This window comes from Ochlerotatus camptorhynchus, unplaced genomic scaffold (assembly GCF_037179485.1).
Source record: "Ochlerotatus camptorhynchus isolate MF236.1 unplaced genomic scaffold, CSIRO-AGI_Acam_v1.1 ptg000663l, whole genome shotgun sequence".
Classification (NCBI taxonomy): domain Eukaryota; kingdom Metazoa; phylum Arthropoda; class Insecta; order Diptera; family Culicidae; genus Ochlerotatus; species Ochlerotatus camptorhynchus.
Genome location: NW_027041142.1, coordinates 247,372 through 274,794, shown reverse-complemented (window position 1 = coordinate 274,794; position 27,423 = coordinate 247,372). Strand labels below are relative to the sequence as shown.

At 41.4% G+C, this 27,423-nt stretch overlaps 1 protein-coding gene across 3 annotated transcripts in view; it reads right to left on the bottom strand.

Moving 5' to 3' along the window:
• The window catches only part of cac (cacophony), a 435,895-nt gene that overhangs the window by 204,781 nt on the left and 203,691 nt on the right, over positions 1–27,423 (bottom strand). For 2 of the 3 annotated variants that reach the window (XM_065237936.1, XM_065237937.1), the window contains exon 4: positions 19,665–19,937. In XM_065237936.1, the coding sequence (XP_065094008.1) occupies positions 19,665–19,937 (273 nt within the window). Of the gene's footprint in view, positions 1–14,810; positions 14,912–19,664; positions 19,938–27,423 lie in introns of all 3 variants that reach the window. The other variant, XM_065237935.1, reaches the window with a different exon arrangement.

Genomic DNA, 27,423 nt, shown 5'->3' with positions numbered 1-27,423 from the left:
GTAGCTCTAGCTATCACATTCCTGGAACAGAAGTATGTTTTTTTATAGAAAGTGGACCGTCAAAATGGCTGACACAAATGTGTAGCACAGAGAAAAAGAATGGTGCAAATGCACAAGTCGAAAAGTATAGGAAACGGCTGGCACAAATGTGCAGCATAAAGAAGAAGAAGAAAACCACTGGCGCAAATGCGCAGCAGAAGCAAAATGTCCGCGCAAATGCGCAATGTACGCAAAAGTCTAGCGCAAATGCGCAACACATGGATAGTTTGGCGCAAATGCGCAACGCACGGAAAAGCCTGGCGCAAATGCGCAGTGTTGATGTGGACCACAGAAAAAAAAAATTGGAAAAATTGAAAAAAAAGTGAAATATTCGTTGCTCAGCAAGCGGTGCGTTTTACACGTTTGTTTTCAAGTGTGAGGCACATTGACGAAAACAATAATGCTAAATAAATAAATAGTTTTGATCATTGCCATGGTTCAGATTGGCTTGATTTGTTTCATTATAGAAACTTCCTATAGCCAAGGTTAAATTAATGGAGTTGGTTTAGAACTGATTTAATAAAAACTTTAACTACATTAGAAATAAGTTTAAATAGAAAGTTAACTTATACTCGATTATGTGTTACAGCTATTCAACATACCGATCCGGTAACTGCACCGGAAAATTTGACAGCACTACGACCCAAGTTGAGCAACGAGATAAGTTGAAGAAATACTAGAATGGATAAATTCGATATTCCGAACTTTAAGTTCAAGTTACTTCCTCCGGGTGAAGTAAGAGATGAATGGTTACGTTATAAACGACATTTCGAGTACCTGGCGTTGGCGAATGGAGTTACAAATAAAACCCGTCTCAAGCACATTTTTCTCGCCCGTGCTGGGCCAGACGTTCAGGAAGTTTTTAGCAGTATTCCTGGAGCTGACGTAGAAGAGCGTATGGGAGTCGATCCGTTTAAAGTTGCCATAGGAAAGCTTGATGAATACTTCTCTCCAAAGCAACACGAAGCATACAAGAGATTCCAGTTCTGGTCCCTCAAGACGCAAGAAAAGGAACCACTGGACAAGTTTTTGTTGCGAGCAATGGAGTTGGCCAATAAGTGCAATTTTGGTTCCAACAAACAGGAGGCTCAAGAAATTTGCGTAGTGGATAAAGTTATTCTGATGTCTCCTCCTGACCTAAGAGAAAAGCTCCTCCAGCGAGAGAAATTGACGCTAGATGACGTCTCGAAGATGGTTAACTCTCACGAATCCATTCGATACCAGGCTACACAAATGTCAACTTCGGGTGATACACAACGTGCTGGACCAAGCGAAATAAACAGGATTCAAAATCCCATGAAAAAGGTAGAGTGCATTCGCTGTGGACGAACTGGTCACTACGGATCTGATACGAATTGCCCCGCTCGTAACAAGGCATGCGATAAGTGCGGCAAGCTCGGGCATTTTGCGAGGTGCTGTCGTTCCCAGCAGCAAAGGCAAGGCCAGACACGTCACTCCACGAAGCGAAGAACCGACGATGCCGAGAAATACCCGGAACACAGCAACAAACGGCCACGATATCAGCAGGTTCGATCGATTAAAAACGAGGAGCAAGGTAACGACTCAAATTTCATATTCAGTATTGGAGAAGGTGATGAATTTTTGTGGGTGACGATTGGTGGAGTCCTTCTTCAAGTTCTTATTGACTCTGGATGTCAGAAAAACGTGATCGACGATGTGTCTTGGGACAAAATGAAAAGCCAAGCAATCGAAGTCACGAATCGACGAGCACATTCAGATCAAAGTTTCCGAGCGTACGGACGGTCTTCAAAGCCACTGATTGTTAAAGAAGTTTTCGAAGCTAAAATCGAAGTTCAGGACCACGAGAAACGTATTTCTTGTGACGCTACCTTTTACGTTATTGAAGGTGGCACTCAACCTTTGTTGGGACGGACCACCGCTAAGGACCTAGGTGTACTGACATTGGGATTGCCCAGCACCAACCCACCAGAGGTATACACACTGCGCGCAGAGCAAAAGCATCCGTTCCCAAAGATGAAGGGTATCAAGCTCAAAATTCCAATTGACGAAAAAGTCACTCCAGTGACTCAACACGCACGGCGGCCACCACTTGCTCTTTTGGACAAAATTAAAGATAAGTTGGACTCGCTTCTGAATGCCGATATCATTGAGCCTGTCGAAGAGTACAGCCAGTGGGTCTCGCCACTGGTTGCAATCGTCAAGGACAACGGGGACTTACGCCTGTGTGTCGATATGCGAAGGGCAAATCTAGCGATCAAAAGAGAAGGACATCTCATGCCAACGTTTGAAGATTTTCTGCCACGATTGAAGAAGGCACGATTGTTTACACGTTTGGACATAAAAGAAGCGTTCCATCAGGTGGAGCTTCATGAATCTTGTCGGCATATCACCACATTTATCAGCCACGCTGGAGTATTCAGGTACAAGCGCCTCATGTTTGGAGTGTCATGCGCACCTGAGATGTTCCAGAAAGTGCTGGAACAAATCCTGTCGAAATGTAAAAATATAGTTGTTTACATTGACGACATCCTGGTGTTCGGGGAAGATGAAGAAGATCATGATCGAGCACTCGAACAGGTGATGGAAGCTCTGAATTCAAAAGGTGTGCTGTTGAACCATAAAAAATGCGAATTCAAAACGAGAGAGGTTGTCTTCCTCGGTTAGTTATATAATGGGTACGATATAATTACAAGTTAAAATTCGACTCATTCGACTATTCTAGGTCACCATATCTCGGCCAAGGGAATCCGACCAGCAGAAGAAAAGACGACAGCAATCGATTCATTCCGACCACCGAGATCTGCTGAAGAGCTAAGGAGCTTTTTAGGCTTGGTGACGTACGTTGGCAAATTCCTTCCTGACTTGGCAACCGTATGCGCTCCTCTATGGTTGCTTACACATAAAGGAACACTATTCCAATGGACGTCTGAGCATGCCAAGGTATTTCGGAAACTTAAGGACATGGTATCAAAAGCAACAACGCTCCAATATTTCGACAACTCGCTACGAACACGAGTAATAGCCGACGCATCACCGGTTGGTCTTGGAGCGGTGTTGGTCCAGTTTGGAAGCATGCATCATGATAATGATCGCCGTATAATCTGCTATGCGAGCAAGAGTCTAAGTCCGACAGAGCGCAGATACTGCCAGACGGAGAAGGAGGCACTGGCACTCGTCTGGGCGGTCGAACGATTTTCAACATACTTACTCGGCAGAAAATTTGAATTGGAGACGGACCACAAGCCGCTTGAAACCATCTTTGCGCCCACATCACGACCATGCGCAAGAATCGAAAGATGGGTTTTGCGGTTGCAAGGCTTCACATTCGATGTCAAGTATCGTAAAGGTTGCCACAACATAGCAGATTCCTTTTCACGGCTTTCTGAAAATGGAAAGGATGATGATTTTGATGATGATAGTCAGTTTCTAGTTCTTGCTATTATGGAGTCAGCAGCTATTGACACATGTGAATTGGAAACGGCGTCCAGAGAAGATGCTGAACTTGCCATAGTACACGAATGTGCACACACTGGACAGTGGGGAAGACCAGAAGCTAAACCGTATGAAGTTTTTCGAGACGAACTGGGTTTTGTCGGTGATCTATTGGTTCGAGGTACGAAATTGGTAATTCCGAAATCTCTTCGAAACAGAATGCTTACCCTAGCACACGAAGGTCATCCAGGGGAGACGGTGATGAAGCGTCGTCTAAGAGATCGCGTTTGGTGGCCTGCTATGGACCGTGAAGCCGAAAAGTTTGTAGCCTCATGTGAAGGATGCAGACTTGTTGGTATGCCAAACAAACCAGAGCCGATGCAACGCAGAAAAATACCTTCACGACCATGGGTTGACGTCGCTCTAGATTTCATGGGACCACTTCCTACGGGTGAAAACCTGATGGTTATAGTCGATTATTATAGTCGATATAAGGAAGTGGAAATAATGCGGCAAATAACGGCTGATGAAACCATATCACGATTGCATAAGATCTTCACTCGACTTGGTTTTCCAATTACGATCACTTTGGACAATGCCCGTCAGTTTGTTAGCGCAAAATTCGAAAATTACTGTAAAGAGCATGGAATTTCACTGAACCATTCTACACCATACTGGCCACAAGAGAACGGTCTTGTAGAACGCCAGAACCGTTCGTTGTTGAAACGGCTTCAGATTAGTCACGCACTAGGGCGAAGCTGGAAGACTGATTTAATGGATTACATGATGATGTATTATACATCACCTCATTCCGTAACTGGAAAGACCCCAACGGAATTGTGCTTTGGTAGAACAATAAGTTCAAAGATCCCATCACTACACGATATCGAATCAGCTGCACCGACCAACGAAGTAACGGATAGAGATCAAATTTCAAAGCAAATAGGAAAAGAGAAGGAGAACCAAAGACGTCATGCTAAATGTTCTGAAATACAGGCGGGGGACACAGTGCTAATGAAGAATTTACTACCCGGAAATAAACTGACCACAACATTTGGCACTGATGAGTATACTGTTGTAAGCAAGGAAGGAGCTAGAGTCACGATCAGCGACAAGAAAACGAACAAGGTGTACCAGCGCAACGTTGCTCACCTCAAGCGTGTAATGGATGGAAAAAGGTTGCCAGACGACGAATTGCCGGATAGTGAATCTGGCCACCAAGAACTGGGTGTTTCTGGACCTTCTCCAATCGTTGCCGAACCTCCGGCAAAATCACTAATAACTTCTGAAAATTCTAGAACGCGTCGAGAAGTAAAACTCCCATCAAAGTTCAAGGACTTCGTCATCGCTGATTAGATTTCCCATCTCCTAGAGAAAACCAGATGTGGTGCCGTGGTGCCACGACAACGGCCGACTGAAACACTACTACCTTACCGAAGAGGAGAAACAGGACAACCGACATGACATTGACTATGGTAAGTGCGAGAGTAGAGAAAAGGGCAATAAAGAGACAGTAAAAACAGTGTACAGTTGTGTTGATGAATCCCCGGATTATTCCGATCACGAGCATCCTAAAATATCCCTGAGGGCACCACAAAGCTGACAGTTGAATCGACGCAAAAATGATTCCGTTGCTCCTCGTTTTCTTAGAAAGAGAAAGTATAATAATGCTATCTCTTTTTTCTCATCACCGATGGCAGACACGAAGTGGCAGCTGCCATTAGTTATGGAAGTTTCGTCCCAGATTGAAACCGAAATAACTCCCAAACCATTAATTTATCCATTTTTTTACCTAACGGCTTCAAAAACATTACACATTTCCGACAGAATGCAACTTTTTGTGCCGAAAAAGATTGAGGAATGATGTTTTTAAAGCTGCTTGAATTTTGAAATCTATGCAAACTTAGACGTTAGGCACACAAAGGCTTACGTCGGTCTCTGTTTCGTTATCGAGCGCCGATCACCGACAAGCGTTGATTTCCTTTTGTTGATTACTCATTGACGGCAATCGAGGGCCAGGGAGGCGACTGCCATCAACACATAGGTCGGGACGAATGGCTTTACTTCCCTTCCGAAGGAAGACGTGTCCAGAGATGTTTTCGCCTTATAAATTTCTCAGTTTTCGCCTCAGAACTCTGACACACTGAGGTGATAAAGCAGTCGATACTTTCCTCATTTGTACCTCTTCATTTGTTAATGGTCTCATGAGAAAACACACATTATAACAGTCACGTGTTTTTGCTGGACGCAATGGTCATGACTAGAGAGGGTCTAGGATAAGAGAGGAGCGGATTCATCACAAACTGACCTGGCAACCTATGCCTAGGCAGTTTCTAGCAACCCTGCGAATGCGCTGCTCGATTGGCTCTGGTTTTGACAGTTCGTTTGGCTCAAAACCAGCCAGTCCGCTCCTCTCTTACACAAGACTTTCTCTATTCTTGACCAACGATTCCATGTATCCTGATTCGTGTATACGAAAAATGTTGGAACCCCATTGTTTATTTTGATACTGCAAGGTCCTGGAACAAGTTTGATAGCTCATAAAATATAGTTGGAGATGCTTACCGTTAAATGTCAGATCTTAAGTGGATATTTTATTCGGCAGATAAGGAGATGAAAGCATAGAGTGGATAGTTCCGTTATAGAACGGCAGTGTGAAAATTGTATATAGGAAATAGAAAATGAGAAAAGGACAATTTTGAGGATGGTACGAATCGTGTTGATCATACCCTTTACCAAGCTCATCATTTGATGATGCATGGTGAGGGGTGTTCCTTCCCCACCACCACCAATGGCATAAGGGATGATCGTCGATTTGCTTATCGATTGTTTCACACTTAAGTCGCCATTTGACGTAAGCATATTAAAATAGTTAATTTTTGGTCACTCTTGTTACAGTACCTTGCGGTATCAAAATAAACAAGAGGGATCTCACTATTTACGTGTAACTAAATCAGGGAACATGACATCGCTAGTCATGACCGTTAAGTTTCAATGTATTAGTATATCAAGTTATTCAGACCGGCAGAACCTACGTAGGTTCACGAATCATGCAGGCTAGACTGGTATTCGTTTGGTCTAGTGCAGATTCGTGGAGGAATACGTCATCGAAATAAAATCCACCAGTCACCAGCTAGCGGAGGTTGGCTTCAAGGTCGGTGATACATGGTTGGCGTGCATACTGTTAAATAGGATTACCGGAGAACTATGAGCCCATGATAATGGGACTGGAAGCGCTGATTCAGTAAAATCAAAAATCGAGCAAGATGTCAAAGTTTCAAGCACTCCGTAGAGTTACCAGAAGAAAGATAAGTTAAATGCCAAATGTTTCAAGTGCAAGCAACTTAGTGAGCATGCAAGCATGTTGTTGGAGGATCTGGAATGAACTGAAAGATGTCGTCCAAGAATGTAGCATTCAGTGTCATAACTCGGTCATTGATTGGCGAGCATTGAACAGAGATTTTTGTATTCTTATGCGAGGTGTGACCACTCATACGTGTCGTAGCCGAAATGTTCTGAAAGATAGCAAGACGACGTCTCAACGTGCCAACGTTGCTAATGACGCAGAGGTTCCAGTAGTTGTCATTGGAAATGTCAAACTGGAAGTAGACGTAGAAGATATTCCTTGCTCAGTCAGTTGTCTAATGCTCCTTGTGTTCCAAAGCGGTCTGTAAACCTTTTGTCTATCAGTCAAATCTGTAATAAGGGACACACACTAAGATTATTTTACCGAAATCTGTAAAATTTTACTGAAATCTCAACAGCTGAACGTTCGGTAAACAGTTCGGTAATTTTTCACAGTTTTCCTGTAATTTTTCAACGAATACCTGTGAAAAATCACTGAAAATCTGTGAAAAATCACTGAACTGCTTACCGAACGTTCAGCTGTTGATATTTCGGTAAAATTTTACAGATCTCGGTGAAACAATCTTAGTGTGCACCGAGTCATTTTCACGAGCGATTCTGTGATTGTGAATTTCATTGATTTGCCATATTAAAAATAATATTAACAGAAAAAATCAGGGCAGGCTGGAACCGAACCACAGATGTTGAGATTACGGGGCCCAAGTGTTCACTACTCATCTTTCAACGCTTACAATATCCAGCCAGGCGATTTAGTAGGAATTCAACGAGACGATCTTTATCGATTGAGGTTGGCCAGCAATCCATAGTAGTCTGGGCAGCAAGCGTGAAGGGTACTGCAGAGCTGGTTTTTGTTGATTAATTTATTTGATAAGGCATATTAGAATTAACTTTACAGAGCCAAGAATTCTCGTTTATTATACAAAACATCGTAAAATTATACACGGTTCGAAAAAGTAATGTAATTTCTGTTCAATATGATACACATAAATGGAGCGTCACATATCATATAAATTTACATTATAAATCATGTAAAGTTCTGAGACATTTCATCCAATGTTGCAAATATTGTATTTTGTATAGCCCATCTTTGTAAAGAACATTGCTTGCAAGTTGCTCGTTTGCGTGAAATAAAATACAACTTTACGTGAATGAATGTTAACATCTCAATTAAAATTAAGAATTTTTTGGTGTGTAGTTAAAAGGTACAACACAATAAACACTTTATCTTCCGCTATCCAATAAGCTTCCTCCACTTACAGCGGTTTCATTGTATGGGAGTATCGACAACGGGGGGCAGAGCTCTTCCGTTGCAGCATTGGACTCAAAACGTGGTCATTAGACTGATGCAAAATTTGACTTTTTCGCTCCACAGTGCTTAAATGGTTTCAAATTGGGTGCTGATTAGCCTCCCAAAGTTACAACTCATTTGGTTAGAAACAGACTTCGCACAAGCCATTTGAAGTTTACATGTAAATTACTATGGGAAATCTCAACTTTTTGTTCATTGCCTTCTAGTCTTTTTCCATACTGAGCTGCGAAACAGTTCGATAGCCATTCTTATAGAAAATTTTCTCAGCTACAACTTTGCTGAAAATCATTTCAATGTAAAACGAGACAGGAAAAAGTTATTAATTATTTAAGAGATTGGTAAACTTATGACATGATCAAGCAGCTGCTCTGTAGGCAACACTGTATTTTGCAGTGTGACATAGTAGCCATGATTTGTGTGTCCTATTCAACGCCCCAGAAACACCAATGTTGCCTGCTGAGCAGTTGATTGAGCATGATCATAAGACATCAGTGCATTGATCCATTGATAACTTTCGATCCTTGCATTTAATCAAAAAGTGGTCTTCAGCAAAGTTGTAGCTGGGAGTATTTTCTACAAGCACAGTTGAAAGTTTTTGAAGCAGACCGATATGGTGAATTATTAGATAGACATGAACAAAAATCTTGGTTTTACCATAGTATTTCCCGTACAAACTTCAAATGATTTGTGCCATCTCAGTTTCTCACCAAATGGGTTCAAATTTTGAGAGGTTAGTCAGGATCCGGTTTGGAATCGTTAAGTATTGTGGAGCGAAAATTTAAAATTTTGCATCACTCTAGTGGTCATCACTCACATACTCATCACGAAACGGTTGCTGTCCGAAGTCGACGACGCATCGACCGAAAGGACTACTGATGAACAATGAGAACGACCACACAATGGTTGCTGCCGAGTAAACAGACCATCACGTGACACACATCGAAAGTGGCCTACTTCTGTCGACAGTCGAGGGAACACTGACTACAGAGCTGTGGCATCGAAGGTTGGGCCATTTAAACTATAGAAGTATAAAGGTGTATTCAGATCTGAGCGATATTTCACGCGCGGAGAGAGATTTTGCGAAGGTACGAGAGGGAGAAAAGTACTAGTTGTCTCTCTCATTCTAACGCAAATTTTGCTCCACTCCGCTAATGTACGCTTAGATCTGAATACACCTTAAAGCTGCTCCGGACTACGGAGACTTGCGTTGATTTCGAATTAGCAGAGATTAAACCATGCGTGTCGTATATTGAAGGAAAACACTATAGATTGCCGTTCAAGTCTAAAGGTATGTGGTCGATAGAAGTTCTGGGTCTTGTCCATTCAGACTTCTGCGGCAGTAGATATTTGTTAACCTTCATAGATAACAGTAGTAGGAACACGTTTGTGTACTTCTTGCGTTTCAAAATGCAGGTTCTTTGGGCTTTAATGGATTTAAAAACATTCGTCGAGACGCAGACCAGAAAGAAGGTGCAGCGTTTCAGGATCGGTAACGGCACGGAATATGTTGCGGATGAGTTTTGAAAGTTTCTGCGAAACAGTGAGATCCTTCATGATACAACTGTGCCATATAACCTCGTTCAAACCGGACTGGCTGACAAGGGCGTTGTTGTTCGATGCGAATCCAAGCAAACGATTTTGGGCAGAAGCGAAGCAGTTGGAACTGCAGTTTATCTGATCAATCGATCACCGACGAAAGGTTTGTCGATCACACATGTTTTCCGGAAGGCGACCGGTGCGAGCGTTTGGATCCAAATGTCATTTGTGTCGAAGGTAAAACTTATGAAGTGGAATCCAAAATTGGAAACGTGTGTGTTCATTGGATGCCAGTAATGGAAATGGCTATAGATTGTTCATTCTAAAGACATACAAAATGTATGTTAGCTGTGACGAGTGAATCTGTACAGCGACAAGAAATTCAAACACTTGAATAAACTGCAATCGTGCAAGCTCCGAATTAGAATCCTGAATACGGGGACATTTTTTTTCCTTGATTTGTTTTCCGTTCTGAGTAACAATGCTACTGACCTCAGGGAGTCAGCTTCCACACCTGGACCCTACCTATCGACCCATCAAGTCATGGACCGGGGACCAACGGCTTTACTTCCCTACTCCCTACTTTATGCCTCAGAAAATCCCGGCGGTGCCGACTGGGATTAAACCCAGGCCTTTTGGGGTGAGAGGCAATAACGCTTACCACTGAACCACCGGCGCTGCTTACGGGGACATTTATAACAGTGTAATCGAAGTTGAAGAATCAGACGAATCCTCTGCTGACGAGTTTGATGTGCCCGTTGTGAATATTAGAGCAGAGTCAGCTGAAAGTGTAGCTGGGACATCAATTGCGGAGGATCCACAATAAAATGTGGACAGGTACAGTGCAAGGGAGCGCTGCACCCCAGGAAAGTATACTAAGTTTCAAGTAACATACACTATTTGCCCTAAGAAATTCGATTCCTCACAGGACTAGTTTCAAACCGGCGTTGGTTCAACTGCGCTCCCATCACGATTGACAGAATCTGCGCAACTTGGCTCGAAGTATTGTGATTTGAAGCACCCGATCGAAGGCAAGTGTCCTTCAGTAAAATGTTCTGGTCAGAAGCTTCCGCAAATTTCCCTGAACCTGAAACTTCCCGAAAAGCTTTGGAAGACGTCCACGGCTAGTTTTGGATCGATGCTATGGAATTAGAATACCAACCGTTACCACCAGGGCGTAAATCATCGAAATATAAGTGGGTTTACAAGGCCAGAGCTAGCGCAGATGAATCCATCGAAAGGTTTAAAGCAAGGCTTGTTATCAAGGGATGTGCGCAAATCCGGGGTGTGGATTATGCTGAAACGTATTCGCCAGTTGTTTGCTTCGCCATGATTCGATTCCTTATGGCCAAAGCAGCTGAGATGGATTCGTCAGTCTACCAGGATGCAGTTACCGCATTTTTGCTAGGTGACCTGGAGAATGAAGACATCTGTATGCAGCAACCTGAAGGCTTCGACTATGGAACGGTGAGCAAAATTTGGAATCACAAGTTGTTCCAAATATGACACATGCGTTAACGCGGAAAAGGTTGTGATCAAGGAATCAAAAATATCTTCAAATGACAAAATGACAAGCGATCAACGAACCGATTGATAATGCTATGTCAGAACTGGAAAGCAATAATGATATAATACTCTTCCTTTTTTTCATGAAATGCAGCCCGTGCGACACAGCTCACTCAGGAAACGAGCAAATTGTTGGCAAGCTGCTTCACGAAGTAAAGCCGAAGATGATACACGTGTGTTAATGGGAATTTTTTGTTATGTCTGTTCTCGATTCAGATCAAGCTATGTCCTCATCCATGTATATTGCAACAAAGCAGGCAAGCAATATATCATTATCCTTCTACCACTCCGATCGAGCTTTGTTACAGAGCGAGTTTGTCCTGGTAGTCGTAGCAACCGTTTTGTCTGTATCGTTGGTTGCTTTGTGTGTTTGGATTTGCTGGTTGTGATAGTAGTGGACAGCGTGGGCATTAGGGCGGGTGAACTTTACAAGCTCCAGTTCCCCACTGCTCTTTCCATGCGTCCCCAACAACTGCGCAAATTTTGAACGAATATGGTTATACTCTTGTTTTGAGGGAGAACTTTAAATTGTGTATGGGAAACGGAACGATTCTATTACTTTGCTTACCAAAAATCCAGTTATTGCTTAAATTTTACCAAATCTCGAACTTAGATTGAGTTAGTAGTCTCAGTGATGCAAAATATCATGACACTCACGTGACACTCGTCTTCGCATCAACCTATCGCTGACAGATCGTTTTGTCACGCAGTGAGAGTTAGAGCCATGGCAAACAACAATCACCAGTAATGGTCGCTGCTCACAAGGAAAACGTTACACTCGCTGCTGATGATGAACAGCACAACGAAAACAGTGAAGACTTCTGCAGAACGATCATGAGAAAAAGTGAAACGACAGAAGAAAATGAAAACAATGCCTACGCATTCCAAGTTCGTCTCGGCAGGCGCGACTGTGTGAGTTACAAACAAAGCAGGCAACATGAAACGGAAGCTGTTGGGCTCACTCACCAACACACTCACATAAGCAAACAAAGCAGCAACTGCTTCAAAACGAGCACAGATGAGTGTCGTGATTGTCGAGAATGACCAGATCGGTGATGGATCACAACAGAAGACGACATTCACCAGTTGCTTTTTACTTCTTTCGTCAACTTGATGGATGGTCATGGAGAGAGCTTCGACGAGCACATTGATAGGAATGTACAAAGCGTTACTACCATCAGCTGTTTGGCGATCGTGATTGTGATAGGTCGCAACTCTGAGTAGTCTTTCACTTTAGACCAAGTGATCTACACGTACCTACATGCTCATATATACGCCTATAGGTATGCACGGAACAATAGGTCTAAATTAATATAATAACAACTTTTTACTAAGTAGTCAAATCGAGTTGTTCTGCAAAGTATTCTCAATAGACTTCCGAGATTTGGTGAAATTTTAGCTACATTTGTGTTTTTGGCAAGCATATCAATATCATTTCGTTTCCCACACATTTTCCCATACACAATTTTAAAAATCCCTCGCAAATCCAGATCATAACCAAATTCATTTAAATTTGACACCGTTGTTGGGGACTTCAATATACATGGAAAGAGCAGTGGTAAAGTTGCAGCTTCAAAACAAGACCATGATGGAGGTGAATAGGTTCGATTCCCGGTCTGGTCAAGGATTTTTTTGACATGATTGAAGTACATCCACTTTGATGTGATATTAAAAATAATTGTTTGCTATGTACCTAATACCAGACCTAATAATAAATGCTACGTCACATATATGTACATGTTCCCAAAAGAGTGTCAATGGGAATATCAAGATTATTCAGACCAGGGTTGCTTCTGCTCACTTCGCTATAAAAAATGTTTTTTTTTCAGAATTATAAAATCATTAGGTATTATAACGGTATTTTGTACGTGTAACTTACAAGAAGAGGTTGTGAAGTATGTCAAGGGCGTAGCCAGGTTTCAAACTAGGGAGGGTCGAACAAAATTCTATGAAAAATTCGGCCGAATGCCATTTCACCGAACGCCATTTCACCGAAAGCCTTTGTGTTGCATCTGGCTACGCCTATGAAGCATGTGTATGACATATACAACCTGTCAGTTAAGCTTTAAGAGAGTCGCAATCAGCGGTTTTATGATTCGCGAGCGCTCTGAGTGATCTCCTATCCTCTATCGATTTCTCTTCTTCTCCGTGAAATCAAGCTGAGCATTGCATTAGGTGATCGATTCTCTTCATCGACTTTCTCTTTCGTTAATAACTTGAGCTCATAACCGTTTCTTATTGTGTTTGTCGTATTAAATGCTTGATAAAAGCTTCTTTTATCGATCTGTGTGCTGAAAATACCTGGGAATGTCTTTACATGGCCGTGGGGATACAAAGAGAAAATCGATGAGGATAATCTGTCAATGTTACTTAGGACCTTATGCAAAGTTCAGCTTGAAATGCTCGAAGGTGGTAATGAGTGACCATGGCAAACCGGTTCACTCCCGCAACCTCCACATAAAACCGGTTGGTAGCACAGTGGAGTCACTAAATCCAGTGCTTCCGGTTGGTTGCATCCGTTGGGTTTATGCTTGTTTATGTTGCTCGTGATCAAAGACTACACACTTAGAAATAACTACTTTTACACGAGACGTAATCCATATTGGGCGTAAATCATATAACGTAAACCAACATTTCATGTAAAATTAAGTGTTTTCAAACCGAAACGTACGCAAGTCGACGAAGAGAACGTTTGATTGAATTGATTTTCTCGTTTCTTTCAACTAATTCTTATGTCAAAAGGGCCGCTTACATCTGTGGGTCTCAGGGAACCAAAATTTACATGAAATTTTCGTAGTGTGTAGTATGCCAAACGACCTTATGCCAAATAACCTACTAGCATAATAACCCATTAGACCAAGCAAATATTCGCCTCCCTCTATTTCGGAAGGGCTCGGCCTTTTCATCTAAGTTGTCAAAAAAAAAACATCTTTTAGGATGGTCCAAGTACTAGTTGATATCAGCACATTGAGCATCGACTATGGGGGAGGAGGCTATGATCCATAAAACTGCAGTATCATATAATTAATACCGAAGAGTGGTTAACATTCAAACCATGTACCCATAATTACTCAAACGGTTAACTAATTTAACTACACCACTCGATAATGAACTGTGATTGCTTCCTTGTGTCAGATAATTTCGCAGCCTTCTACCTAGTCTCAGCAGAAAACTTTTATGAAAATTATGTTTTATAGCACTTTAAATACCTTCCGAAAACTGAACGAACACATTAAACATGCCAATATAATTGCTACAGATGGAACTTTCCCCAGTCTCTTGGATTTTTAATGAGAGCAGTTAAACTTCATCGACATCACAACTCTCTTCACCACCAAAAAATCCACCCCTCTGGGTTTGCCCTCTACCCTCCGGCAATGTGAAAATCTGCCTTCAGTTAAACATTCTATTCTATATCAATATTTGATGAGAACGCACAAAAACACACAGCGTCTATTTCGGCCCCTAAAAGTTGCCTCTAATCTAGCGTTTTTTTTTTAATTATTTATTTGTGATTATGGGAAGAACAACGCCTGAGCTATTAACGTAGGAAACTGCCGGAGCTGCCGGGGGTTCTTACTTGGAATCCTACTAACGAGTTTAAGCGGTCGCAAAACACGAAACGATCGAAGCATACGCAAATCGACATCAACGTTGGCCTCGGCGAATATCGTCATTGAGCTGCCGAAACGAAACGGTAACGGTGCGAGAAATCGGTTAGTTCCTGTGTATACCGAAATGTAGTGTGAACGTAATGCGCGAAATTTGAGAGCCTCCAACTTTGTCACCTTGGAGTTAATGATTTATTACTACTACGAACGTGTGCGCGCGTTTCATGATTCCGCGAATTCCGACGAGTGGTCCCGACAAACCGACGGTTTCCGCTACATCCAAGACGTTCTACTAGGGGTATTCGGGGTAAGATGGACGGTTGATTGTTCGATGACTTACCCGAGCAAAGTACAGCGTCAAAATGACAGCAAATCGAAATCAAGTTTTGATAATAACATCAAACAAATTTGATAACAAATATTGTTTTCATTTTGCTGTACATCTGCTTCTAAAAATATGGTGTTACGGTTTTGTTTTCATTGTCTCAGTAGAACATCAAGTTGCATACTCGTTTTGGTATCAACAGAAAAAATGTACATCAAGTTGAGTTTTCAGTTTGCTCTCAATTAGTTTTCAATGTGATGTCACAGGAAGATTTTTTGCGCTTGTGGTTGATATATCAACCATTAAAACGACCAAAACGACAACAACCTGAGCAATAATTATCAGCGACATCAAATTCAGTTTTGACTTTGCTCGGGTATCTATTGAATAATAGTTTTTTTTTCATATTCACTCTTAATTTTCTAGGTTGCAGGAGCTGTCAAATGTAAAAATATAATAAAAAATAAAAGTTAATCCTAGATAGAGCTGGAATTAGGGCGTAACAGGTTTTGTAAAGAATGACTTCTCTTGATGATATCTAGACAGTTAAGGCTCGTCTACGCAAATCAACACACCCTTGGGTAGGGGATGTCTTCCCCTACCCGATGGTTATGCTGGTTTGCGTGGGCGTGCCTTGAATTCCTAGAAAACATCGAGAGAAGTCATTGTTTACAAAAGCTGTTACGCCCTAGTTCCAGCTCTATCTAGAATTACTCTAGCGGTGAAGTGATGTAAATTTCTTTGTGCAATTCCTAAGGATGTAAAGTAACAAAACAGTAAAATGTTTAAAACAATGTTAACGGTCCTGATCCTGGCTTACGTCATTGATTGTTTTAATAAGTAAATCAATTGTGATTGAACGTTTGCAAAAAGAGGTATTTTTGTAAATAGTTTACCATCGAGGTAAAACGGACAGTGCTAATAATTTTTAAGAAACTAACTTTAATATCTGAATTTACTTCATGTTACCGCTATGATCTTGCTCTTGAATGTATCGCCTGAACAGTTAATTTAATCTATTTAGTTTATTTAATTTGGTTTTCTTCATCGGACTTAACGTGTCTAAATGAAACCTGATGCCTAGAAAAGGCGTAAAAACCCCATATCTTTTCGAAATACATGAATCACAACAATACAATACAATTTCAACGAACATTAATCGCGTCTATAGCATAAAAAAAGCAATCCTCCTTTGGCATAGAGCTGTTCATGAATCAGGTAGAAGTCCTCGTCCTTCTCAGGAGTCTGCGTTGAATACGGTGACGCTGCACAGTTAAAGTCGAAAAACTCGTAAAAGTCGTTGAAACGCCCAGACATGAAACGTATTGGGTCATGCAAGCTGTAGTTCGCAGCACGCGGTCCAAGATGCAGGAAACTCCTCAACCGAAGAACTCGTTCGGGTGCGTAGATTTTGAATTCAGCCAAGATTCCTGGAGAGTCGATATCACCAATAAGTACTTTCGCTGCGAACACGGCCTGACTAATCGTCCGCCTATGTTCTAGTGTTTCAAGACCCAGGAGTTGACAACGATCTTCGTACGGCGGAAGGTTCACAAGGTCATTCCAAGGAAGGTGACGAAAGGCATACCGAACAAATTTCCTTTGAACAGATTCAATCCTCGATATCCAAACTGCTTGATACGGGCACCATACTACCGAGCTAAATTTCAAGATCGATCGCACTAGAGAGCAGTATAGAGCTTTTAGACAGGCAGGATCGCGAAACTCGTCAGCGATCTTGAAAATGAACCCGAGTTGCCTGTTAGCTTTCGCAACGATGCCCGAGTAATGAAGCTTGAATGTTAGGGCGCAGTCCAGCGTGATTCCTAGGTCACGAACATTGTCCACACGTTGCAGAAGTTGGTGATTTATCGTAAAGTTGAATGCCACTGGTTTCAGCTTGCGATGAAATGAGATAATATTACATTTTTGTACATTCAACGTGAGATAGTTTCTTGAGCACCACTCTTCGAAAGTATCGATTAGGTGCTGAAGCCGCAAGCAATCGGCGAAGCTACGAAAAATCACATAGATCTTCACATCATCCGCGTAGAACGATCGGCAACCAGTTGTGAGGATCAGTCCGGCCTCATTCACAAAAATCGAGAATAGCAATGGTCCCAAGTTACAACCTTGAGGAACACCGGAGCTTTTTTGTAGAATAGTCCGATTGCTTTGATCCGATTCTAACACAAAGTTCCCGGTTGGTCAGATAGGACTTGAACCAACGAGTTAAACCCGAGGATACACCGAGTTTTTCAAGTTTAGCTAGCAGTATTGAGTGGTCAACCCGGTCGAATGCAGCCTTAAGATCTGTATATACAACGTCCACCTGCGCTCCAGCTTCCATCCTCCGAAGACATAAAGAAATGAACGGAGCTAGATTTGTTGAAACTGATCTCTTGGAATAAAAACCGTGTTGGTCAGGAGAAATGTAATTTCTGCAGCTAGAGAATAATGTGTCGTTGATGATGATTTCGAAAACTTTAGAGCAGGCACTGAGTGATGTGATCCCTCAGTAATTTTCGACGTTTGTCTTGTCTCCTTTCTTGTAGATCGGGAGCATGAATGACGATTTCCAACGCGTAGGGAACTCCTCCTGCTGTAATGAAATATTGAACAGCTTCGAAAGCGGTGTTGTAAGCTCTGAACAGCATCGCTTAAAGATGCTTGAGGGGATCCCGTCAGGGCCAGCAGCATTAGAAAATTTCAGCTTCTTGATGGCGGATTCGACGAGGTCTACTGTAACCGAGGTAATCGAAAAATTGAAAGTGTCCCTCACCGCTTCAGCAACTTGGGACAACGAAGCCGTAGTGTCATTGAAAATGCTTTTGAAATGTTTTGCCAGAAGATTACATTTCTCAAGGGAACTGCTGGCGATTCTATCACCCAGGTGAATTTCGACTGGTAGCCCCACCTCGTTTCGTTTGGTATTCACGAATGGCCAGAACTGCTTTGGATTAAGCTGTAAATTAGCCTGTACACGCCTTGTGTAGCTATATGTGCGATATTCGTTGCTTGCATTATGACATTTAACCAGGTTGGCAAACAAAATCGAACTGGTTTCAGTTACAGATAGGTTGATGGAAACTTCCAACGCAGGATGATTGGTGTCGATGCCATTCAAAGGCTCTGGGGCTTCTAGAACATTCTAGTCCTGCAGCTTCGTTCGCCAGAACGAGATCAAGCAGCCTAGAGTTGCTATTCAGTATCGAGTTGATTTGCGTTAAGCCATGCAGGTTGAAACCAAATTATGGCAGATACCAGTTGTTGCTCACTTCCCCTAGGGTATCAGGATCCGTGGCCAATGCGGTATTGAGTTCTAATACATACCTACGATTATCGTACAATTATTTAGATTGTTTTTATAATTGAGAAACATTAATTTTTCAAGACTGTCCGTCCCCCGCTCCTAAAAAAGTTGTTAATTTTTTTAGCATTTTTGAATAAAAAAAAATAATTAATCATATTGTCCAGCAGTTTTTGGACGACCTTCTTATAGTTATTTGTAAAAAAATGTAAGCAATTGATTCCAGATTTATCAAGCTAAGAATAAATAAGACCCTATATACCTAGCAAGGTACTAGAAGAAAAACCAATTCAAATTAATATTCCACGGCAAAATTTGAGTGGAAGGAAGCGTAATTAAAACTGCTCAAATCCATTGTTAAGATGTACAATACATTGGTAGGGAAAGAGTACCAGCTATGGCACTACTTAAAATTGGTTCCAGTTTTGGCATGTACCAGTTAAGGCTTATGTGATTTAAATGAGTAAGATCAAAAACTGGTACAATTGCGTATATGGGTTGCGCCATAATTAGTGCATATACCCTAACTGGCTCACTTATCCTATATTTAGCATCCTTTAGCTTGAGTTGATCTTACAGAACACTGATATTATTAGCAAAATGTTAATTCATCGGTATTCATTGACGATAACACAACAACAATCATTAAGATGTCCGTCTTACCCCGATTTCCCCTACACGTCGACACGCACCGAAAGATTCAACACGTGGCTGCGATTTGATTACCCCCCCCTACTTCAGGTTCTCCTAGAGGACGAACGGGCAAGTATGCAAAGCACGCGTGTCTCGGGAGGGCCCTCCTTCCATCGTAGTAGAGTGTCAGAACGGAACGGAGCGGGAGAAAAATGAGGTTCGAAATAAAACGCGCCACTCTCGCTGGTTCAACGCCGGATTCGGGAGTTATTTTATGTGTCGACCGGATCGTAATTTGATTCGAGGGAGGCAATTTGACATAGCCGTAAAGCAAGCAGCAGATGGATACGTTCCGTCCCCATGGCACGAACGTGAATGTAACCTTTTTGCCATGGCTCGGTAGGATTAGTTGTACTTTGTTTTCCACTTTTTGTTTCGTTGCCAGAACACTGATCATTATCATCAGAGACTTGGTTCTGGTTAATCGAATTGATGCATAATAAAACAGGGCAGTAAATGCATTCCGTAAAATTAACGACAAAACCGACAACTTACCCCGTAACTACGACGAAAAAATCCATTATGTTCCATATGTTCCTGAGGTAGGAGTGTTTGTGCATGACGAACCCTAAGGCGAGGATCTTCAGCGAGGCCTCCACACAGAAGATGCCCAGGAAGTAGGCCTCCGTCTTCTCCAGCTTCTGGGCCAGCAGCGTCTTGTCACCGTGGGGCAGATGCTCCTCGAGGGCCAATACCACACAGTTGGCAATGATTGTCAGCAGGACAGCGTACTCGAAGGGCGGCCATTCGATTATGAATCGTGTATATCTGGGGGAAGAAGGCGAAAGATAATATTTTGTTTAGTGACAAATGTAATGAAAATTATTTCCGTAAAGTACCGATTCCCAGACACTTAGTCCATTAATCCGGACACTGTTAAAAGTTTATTATGAAGGCCTACCATGCTCCAAATAGCACGTAAAATTTAACATGACCTTATGTCATCGTCAATAATCATCACACATGTTTATCTTGGGGCAAAGTAGACGTCCTACCCGAGCAAAGTCCAGAATCAAAATGACAGAAAATCAATAACAATTTTTTTTTTTTTTTTTTTTGGTTTGTTTTTTCTGTCGATCTTGTTTTCCGTGCTGAGCACCAATGCTACCGACGTGCCAGGAAGGCAGCTCCCACACCTGGACCCTACCTATCGACCCATCAACTCATGAACCGGGGACCAACGGCTTTACTTCCCATCCGAAGGAAGGCGTGATCAGAGATGTTATACTTCAGAACATCCCGACGGCGCCGACTGGGATTGAACCCAGGCCTGCTGGGGTGAGAGGTAATTATGCTTACCACTACACCACCGGCGCCGTTGGGTATCAAATTTTGATATCAAACTGAAATCATAATTTGATTTTAGCTCATGCGATTAACAATTTTGACTACAAAGTTTGTTTTCATTTTGCTGTACATTTGTTCTTCAAAAATATGTTATTGCAGTTATTTATTTATTTATTTATTTATATTTATTTATGACTCATCAACAGGTGTCATTGGCCCCAATGATGTAAGCTAAACTAAACATGAAAAGTACTAAAACTAAACATCAATAAGTCATTAGTCATCTCGCAAAAAAAAGGAACATTGCCAGACAAACTAAACTGATCTAGGAAAAAATGAACTAAACCTCCGGCGAAGCAGCTGGCGAGTCAGGTCAAAGTCAAATAGTACGGAGACCCTATTGAAGAGTCTCTGTAAACCACCGATTGCGCTGAACATGCTATAATTAGTTCGCTGTATGGGCAGGCGCAGCATCGAATTATTCCGTAGGGTAGGGCAATCGGTGCATCCTTGTAAAATATCAGCAATTAGCAATGCCCTTGCTGTATCTCTTCGGACCGACAGGGACTCCAGGTGGATCAGTTGCACACGGCTTTCGTAGCTATGCAATCGGAAGGGATCCGTCCACGGCAGTTTACGTAGCGCGTATCTCAGGAACCGCCGCTGAACAGACTCAACTCTTTCGGCAACGTTGTTGTAGTGAGGAGTCCAGACAACCGAGCAGTATTCTAATGTGGAGCGAAACAAGGAGCAGTGCAACGATTTAAGGCAGTAGATATCCGTGAAGTCTTTGGCAACCCTAGAATTTTGGAAGCATACGAGATGTGCTGCTTGAAAGAGAGTTGTGTATCCAGAATCACACCTAAATAGGTCCTTAATTTGGCTGATGTGCTCAATTTCAGTGCTTAATAAAACATACTGCGACGAAGAGACTGCTGGCTTTCTTTTTCTGTTTAAGTCGAACAGCTTCGCAGCATTCTAGAACCTCAGTCGGCGTGCACAAACAAATGTTCAATCGCTTGTCTCTCTTTCTCCCGTCGCTCCATTGGTCTTCCTTTCAAGCTTCGGTGAAACGGATAAGCGAAAGAGCGCTCGATTTTGATAGTTTTCTTTTTGATGAAACACATCAACATAACGGCGCCGGTGGTGTAGTGGTAAGCGTGATTACCTCTCACCCCAGCAGGCCTGGGTACAATCCCAGTCGGCGCCGCCGGGATGTTCTGAGGCATAACATCTCTGATCACGCCTTCCTTCGGATGGGAAGTAAAGCCGTTGGTCCCCGGTTCATGAGTTGATGGGTCGATAGGTAGGGTCCAGGTGTGGGAGCTGCCTTCCTGGCACGTCGGTAGCATTGGTGCTCAGCACGGAAAACAAGATCGACGGAAAAAACAAACCAAAGGAAAAAAAAAAGAAACACATCAACAGAGGTTTCAAGACGTATATGACGGAAAATGGAATTACATATTTAAAGCATTTCTCACGTGAAAACACTTGAAGATTACACGTAATAGGGTAGAGCGCTACTTCGTCGTAATCGCCCATTTCCGTTCTATCGATCAGAGAAGATCAATAATGTCAATGATTACTCTGCACAAATCAATAATAGGTTTGTTCCGATGCGTTACTTCATTAGCTATAACATAAATCCTATTAGAGCGCATTGTATGAATATTTACGCTCATTGTTCTCAAAACAAAAGAAGCGCTCCTAGCGAATCCCCTTTTTCTACGTTTATCCGTAGGACGAAGAAAATCTAATGGCGTTTCAATGCGATTGGACGGAATTGAAACTCGTAGGACGAATTTAGAATCAAGAAGCAGTATAAGATTTTATACAATATCTCAACAATTTGTGACTCTTTATCAAATTCAACGGTACGTATGGAATGGTGAATAAATTTAGAAGCCATATTTGACAGAAATATTCCATTTTTTGTTCAGACCCGTTCAAAAAAGAGAGGTAAAATGTGGGTTGTGCTTAGTATGACGGAAATTAGATCAAAAACCCTATGTTTAATTTATCTTCCATCCACAGATTTATCTAAAAAAAAAATAACGAAACGGGACATAACGCATTTTAAACAAATTGAAAGAGCGGTGATAGAGTGTTCGTGAAAGGGGATTGAAAGCCATAATGAGGTTTCGTTTAACTAGAAAATCGACGTTACTTACATTGAAAGCGATGAGCAAAGCAACGACGAGAAGATCCACAGCCAGTGTTTCCTTCTAAGCGTGCTTCTTTTTCATTATCATTTCTTGCTGATAGTCTAGCTAGGCGTTATAGAAATGAAGCGTTGAACACGTTTGTATGAGAGAAATAAAACTCGAGTTCATTTTAGAGCTTCGAAAATGTAGAGCCCTGCTTGAACATAATAGTCTCTTTCTTGCGCGAAAAAGAGATAATCGAGCATTTGACCGGGTTAACCTCCATATGATTCAGAATACACCAATCACCAAAAGCATTCAACTGATACCAACGTGGATACCAAGAATGTCCAGTTTTGCTATTTTAAGCTGTCTTCAGATAAAACCAAGCTTGTGTCGTACAGGACTGGATTCGCGGTGATAACTAGTACTCAATGACGCCACATATACATAGTTATGTTTCGAGTACCATCCAAACCATTTGTGGAACTGTTCTATAATTTGGGTAATCGTTCGTTTATTTTTTTTAATTAGGGATCATTCAAACCACAGCAAACAATTGAATATTGCTTGTGAAAGAAACCAGCGACTTCTTCTTTTTCTCTTGTTTTAGTCCTTAGTTGGCTCAAACCAATAGAGCATTTTATGAGACGTTTCTGATTAGCCGATTTTTCAATTTATGACATGGTGAACAGGAAATCTCGATTAGCAATTTCCCGGTATTCTCCCAAATTTTTTTTCCGGAATTTTGGAAATTTTGTCGGTTGTGAAATATACATTATAAGTAAAGATAAACAAAAACCAGGATCACTAGGTTAAATGGGTAGACAGCAGCATCATTCTTGGGTCGAGTTTGTTACATCATTCCTGGGTCTTAAAAAATGTGTCTGTGCTTTAACTACCTTGAAAATTCACTCACAGACAAACAGACATAACTATTAGAAAAAAAATCTTCAAAAAATATCGTCAAGCGTCTTTTGCACACGCCCAAGCACGGTTTTGCAACCAGAGCATCCCTCGTTCATGCATTTTTTTTTCACTAGTTGCTTTTCCCTTGTTCTGTCAACGCGTCAGCTGTGTTGAATAAAAACAAAACAGATGGAAGTCAGTGATGTCGGTTCTACGAAATTTTCTGTAGATCTATAGAATTGATTGAATTTTGCAGAAATACGAATCCGTTGTAATACGTGGTAATGCATCACTAATTAATGCCCTTTCTAACACCGTCATCACTTTAATGTGCACATAGCAAACAATATGTATTCTGAATTCGTCAGATTAGTATGTGGTATAGTAATGACTTGATTTTGTCGACCCCTGCGCATCAGACATTAACATAAAATAATTTCATAAAATCTCAATTCTGAATCATTATCATGCATCTACAAAATAGGTGTTTACAGTGTACTTTGGTGCAATAAGACCAATGAAAAAGCGCTGGGTATCGTAGAGCATTAGAAAAGTTTTTCAAAGTCGGGTCATTACTGTATGTCTGTCTACTAAATTTACTTTAAAAAGAACTGGCATCACTGATAAGTTCAAAATGTAGTGGCTTGTTAACGCTTCAGTGGCGCCACCATGATAAATTCAAGCACATTCCCAACTAAAATCTTATTTGCGAAGAATGTAACGGTGAGTGTTATGTCTGTTTGTCTGTGATTTCATTTAGAATCATTTCCTTTCACTGATGTCTTTTCAGAATTCTTCTAAAATAAGTTTGAAATTCTCTTTGGGTGTCTCTTGAAAATTTCTATAGAATAATCCAAAAAATCTCTGCCTATCAATCCAAAGCAATCATAAAATTAATTCTTAGCTCTTCTTCGATTTTTTTTTAATTCACTGAAGCTTCATTCCATCATTCTATTCACAAATCACTTGAATTCTCTTTAGAATTGCCAGGAAATTCACATCACAATTGTCTTAAAATTGTTGTTCAGAAACATGGAATACTCCACTAAATTCATCTAGAATTTTACTGGGATTTTTTTTTTATATTCTTCAGAAATAATCTTCGAAATTCCCTTAAAATTGTTCTCATGATTCTGGTGTCTTCGAATTCCCGGCTTCTTCCCCGTTTTCCCGATTTACCGGTTCACTGGTCACTCTGATTTATGAATGAACTTTAACAGCAGACTTAACTTAACGACTATGAGAAGCAACATCAATATGATCAAATTCTATCAAGCCTGTCATTGCGTAAAATGGACTATGATGTGATGTAATAACAACGTTCTCCCGCTGTTCGAATGGTTGATGGAGTGTGTCATACATTTGAACTGCATGCGAACAAAAGAGCCGGCAAATTCATATTTGTAGCACTTCACCTCGGACTCCAAAAACACACTATCGAATATTTTCGGTCTCCAATGGGAAATGAAAAAGTGTTCTCACCGATTTTGAAAGAGCGATATTTTCGTGGTTTGGATTCGAGAGGAAAATGACCAATCGTCGATGAATGAAAGATGAAAATACTGTCGATTATCAGCTCTGCGAAGCGCAGCTTGAGTGATGTGTCGCTTATTTGCTGCTGAGTGAAAATTTCGATCTCTGACAGCAAGTTAGTGGCAGTGGAGCGACCAGCCATGAAACCATGCTGGTCGATACTAATGTACGACTTACAGAAAGCGAGTACCGGTTCCATAACAACGAGTTCGAACAATTAAGCATCAGTGCTAAGCAAAGTGATGCCACAGTAGTTGCCAACGTCCTGTTTGCTGCCTTTCTTGTGCCTGGAAACATGTGCGCTAGCAAACTGTCCAAGTCCAAGTCCTGGAATTCCGTCAGGACCCGGATTGTACGACGACTTGAGTTTCGAGGAAGCCCTGGAAAACATCTCGGGATTGATATCAATTCCGCTCATGGTTTGGCCAGAGAGTGGTACGTAACTGGCAGCCAGTTGGGCATGGTCGTCACTCAGTCTCACGTCCGTTACCATTATGTATCATAGACCAGCTTCATGACATTGTTCGTTGACAAACTTCCAAAACTGCTCGGGACGTGACTTAAGCTTTCGCTGCAATCCACGTCGATACTGAAGAAAGCACCGTTTCGCAACTCGTTTGTATTCGTGATTGATCCTGACATAGTGACGTTGAAGGGATAGTGTGCGGTGCTTGGTAAATTTCCTAAGAGCGGCTCTCTTTCTGGATTTTAGTCGATGAAATTCGTGAAAATTTGGGGGATAAAAAATAGTTCAATTTAGGCAAGGTAGAGGTTTGCTATCGTTGGCAAAGTTGTAGAACGCAGATTTTTTTAATATATGCTGAAGACATAAAAGTTGTACATCTTCAATCAACTGAGATGTACGAAGTTTTATAAAATTTGGCTGGAATTCACGTGCTTAGTATTATATTTTGAACAATCGTCCAAAAGAATACTTTAATCATTTTTCCTTGATAGGTACTGATCAATCTAATCTTTTCCAGATCAATGCTATGATTTTTAGATTACTGAAAAATATATAGGGAAAGTGGCCCTAATGTTGGCCTATGGATCTAATATTGGGCCCATCGCTAAAAATCTGCAATATATAAATTTTATCTAGATGAACGCGTCATTGGGACGGTACTAATAGATATGTTTGGTCGCTATTGAAAATTTAGTCAATTACTGAATTTATGTATGGGCCCAAATTAGGAGCATTTAGGCCGACATATCCCGTATCATATGAAATTTGAAATAAAATACATGATTTTCTGAATGAATTTTCCAAAAAGTGCGCAAATGAATGCAAAATGTCAACAACTATAAAAAATAAACATCAAATAGAATTAAAATATCTCAGAGGCCGATTGAGAAATATTTGAGTTATTTGGATTTAAATCAAACAATATATTCTACTTTAACAATTGTAGCTCATATTAGACTATTGCGATAAGATTGGTGGATCAAGTTTGAATAGTTCTTTCGATCTATATTGAGGTCCCCAGTAACTATGCCAAATTTGAATGAATTTTCTTATGGGGGGAGAGGTAGCTCATCGATTCTTCCGGTTCGCCTCCTAGCATCGTGCTATAAGGTACCAGGCGATAACCAGGGTAGTTGATCGATAGCTCGATGACGTCATTTCGTTGGCGTCTGCAATGGGAAATTCTCATAGCAGGCGTTGACGATGGGACGTTGTCGAGTTGTTGAATAGCAACTATCGTGGTAACTTACCGATTACCTGTCGATCTGCCAAATTTGGAAAGACGTCTGCATTGAATTGTCTCATATAATAATATTCCGCCCACTATATCACAAGAAATTGCGAGTAGCTGAGTGGAATGGAGATAAGTTAAGCATTGGGTACAGGACCAAGTCTCCCCTGGATGGTGCCAAAAGATGAGCGCAATAGAATCATCAAGTTGCCATAAGGCACGGAATGAGACTATTGCATGGCTGGGTAGTCAAAGTCTTCCATTGGTTAGTCATTTCAGGTGGATTAGAACAGGTTTAGGTGGGCGTTGGCCAGATTTGTATTTTTCAGATGTAATCCTGGATAGGACCCTGTCATTGAACGTCGCGTGAAAGTGGAACTTAATGAAGGCCTTAGTACATTTTCGTAGTTTTTAGTTTTCGGATTTGAAAGATCGTCGGTTACAGTGGCCTGCTTACTGAGCAGAAAAACGCGGTCCCAGGTCCTTACATATCAAAGAGATTTTATGGTAGAATCGCTTGTGTATCGTGTATTTTGCGAAACTCGTTGTTGTCGTTGGATCCGGGTTTAAATGGATACACAAATTTGAGCAACGGTATTATGTGATATGAGGGGCTCGGTGGCCTTAGAGCAACCGTTTTTGCTTACTGAGCAGAACATCATGAGTCTAATCTCAGGCCCATCC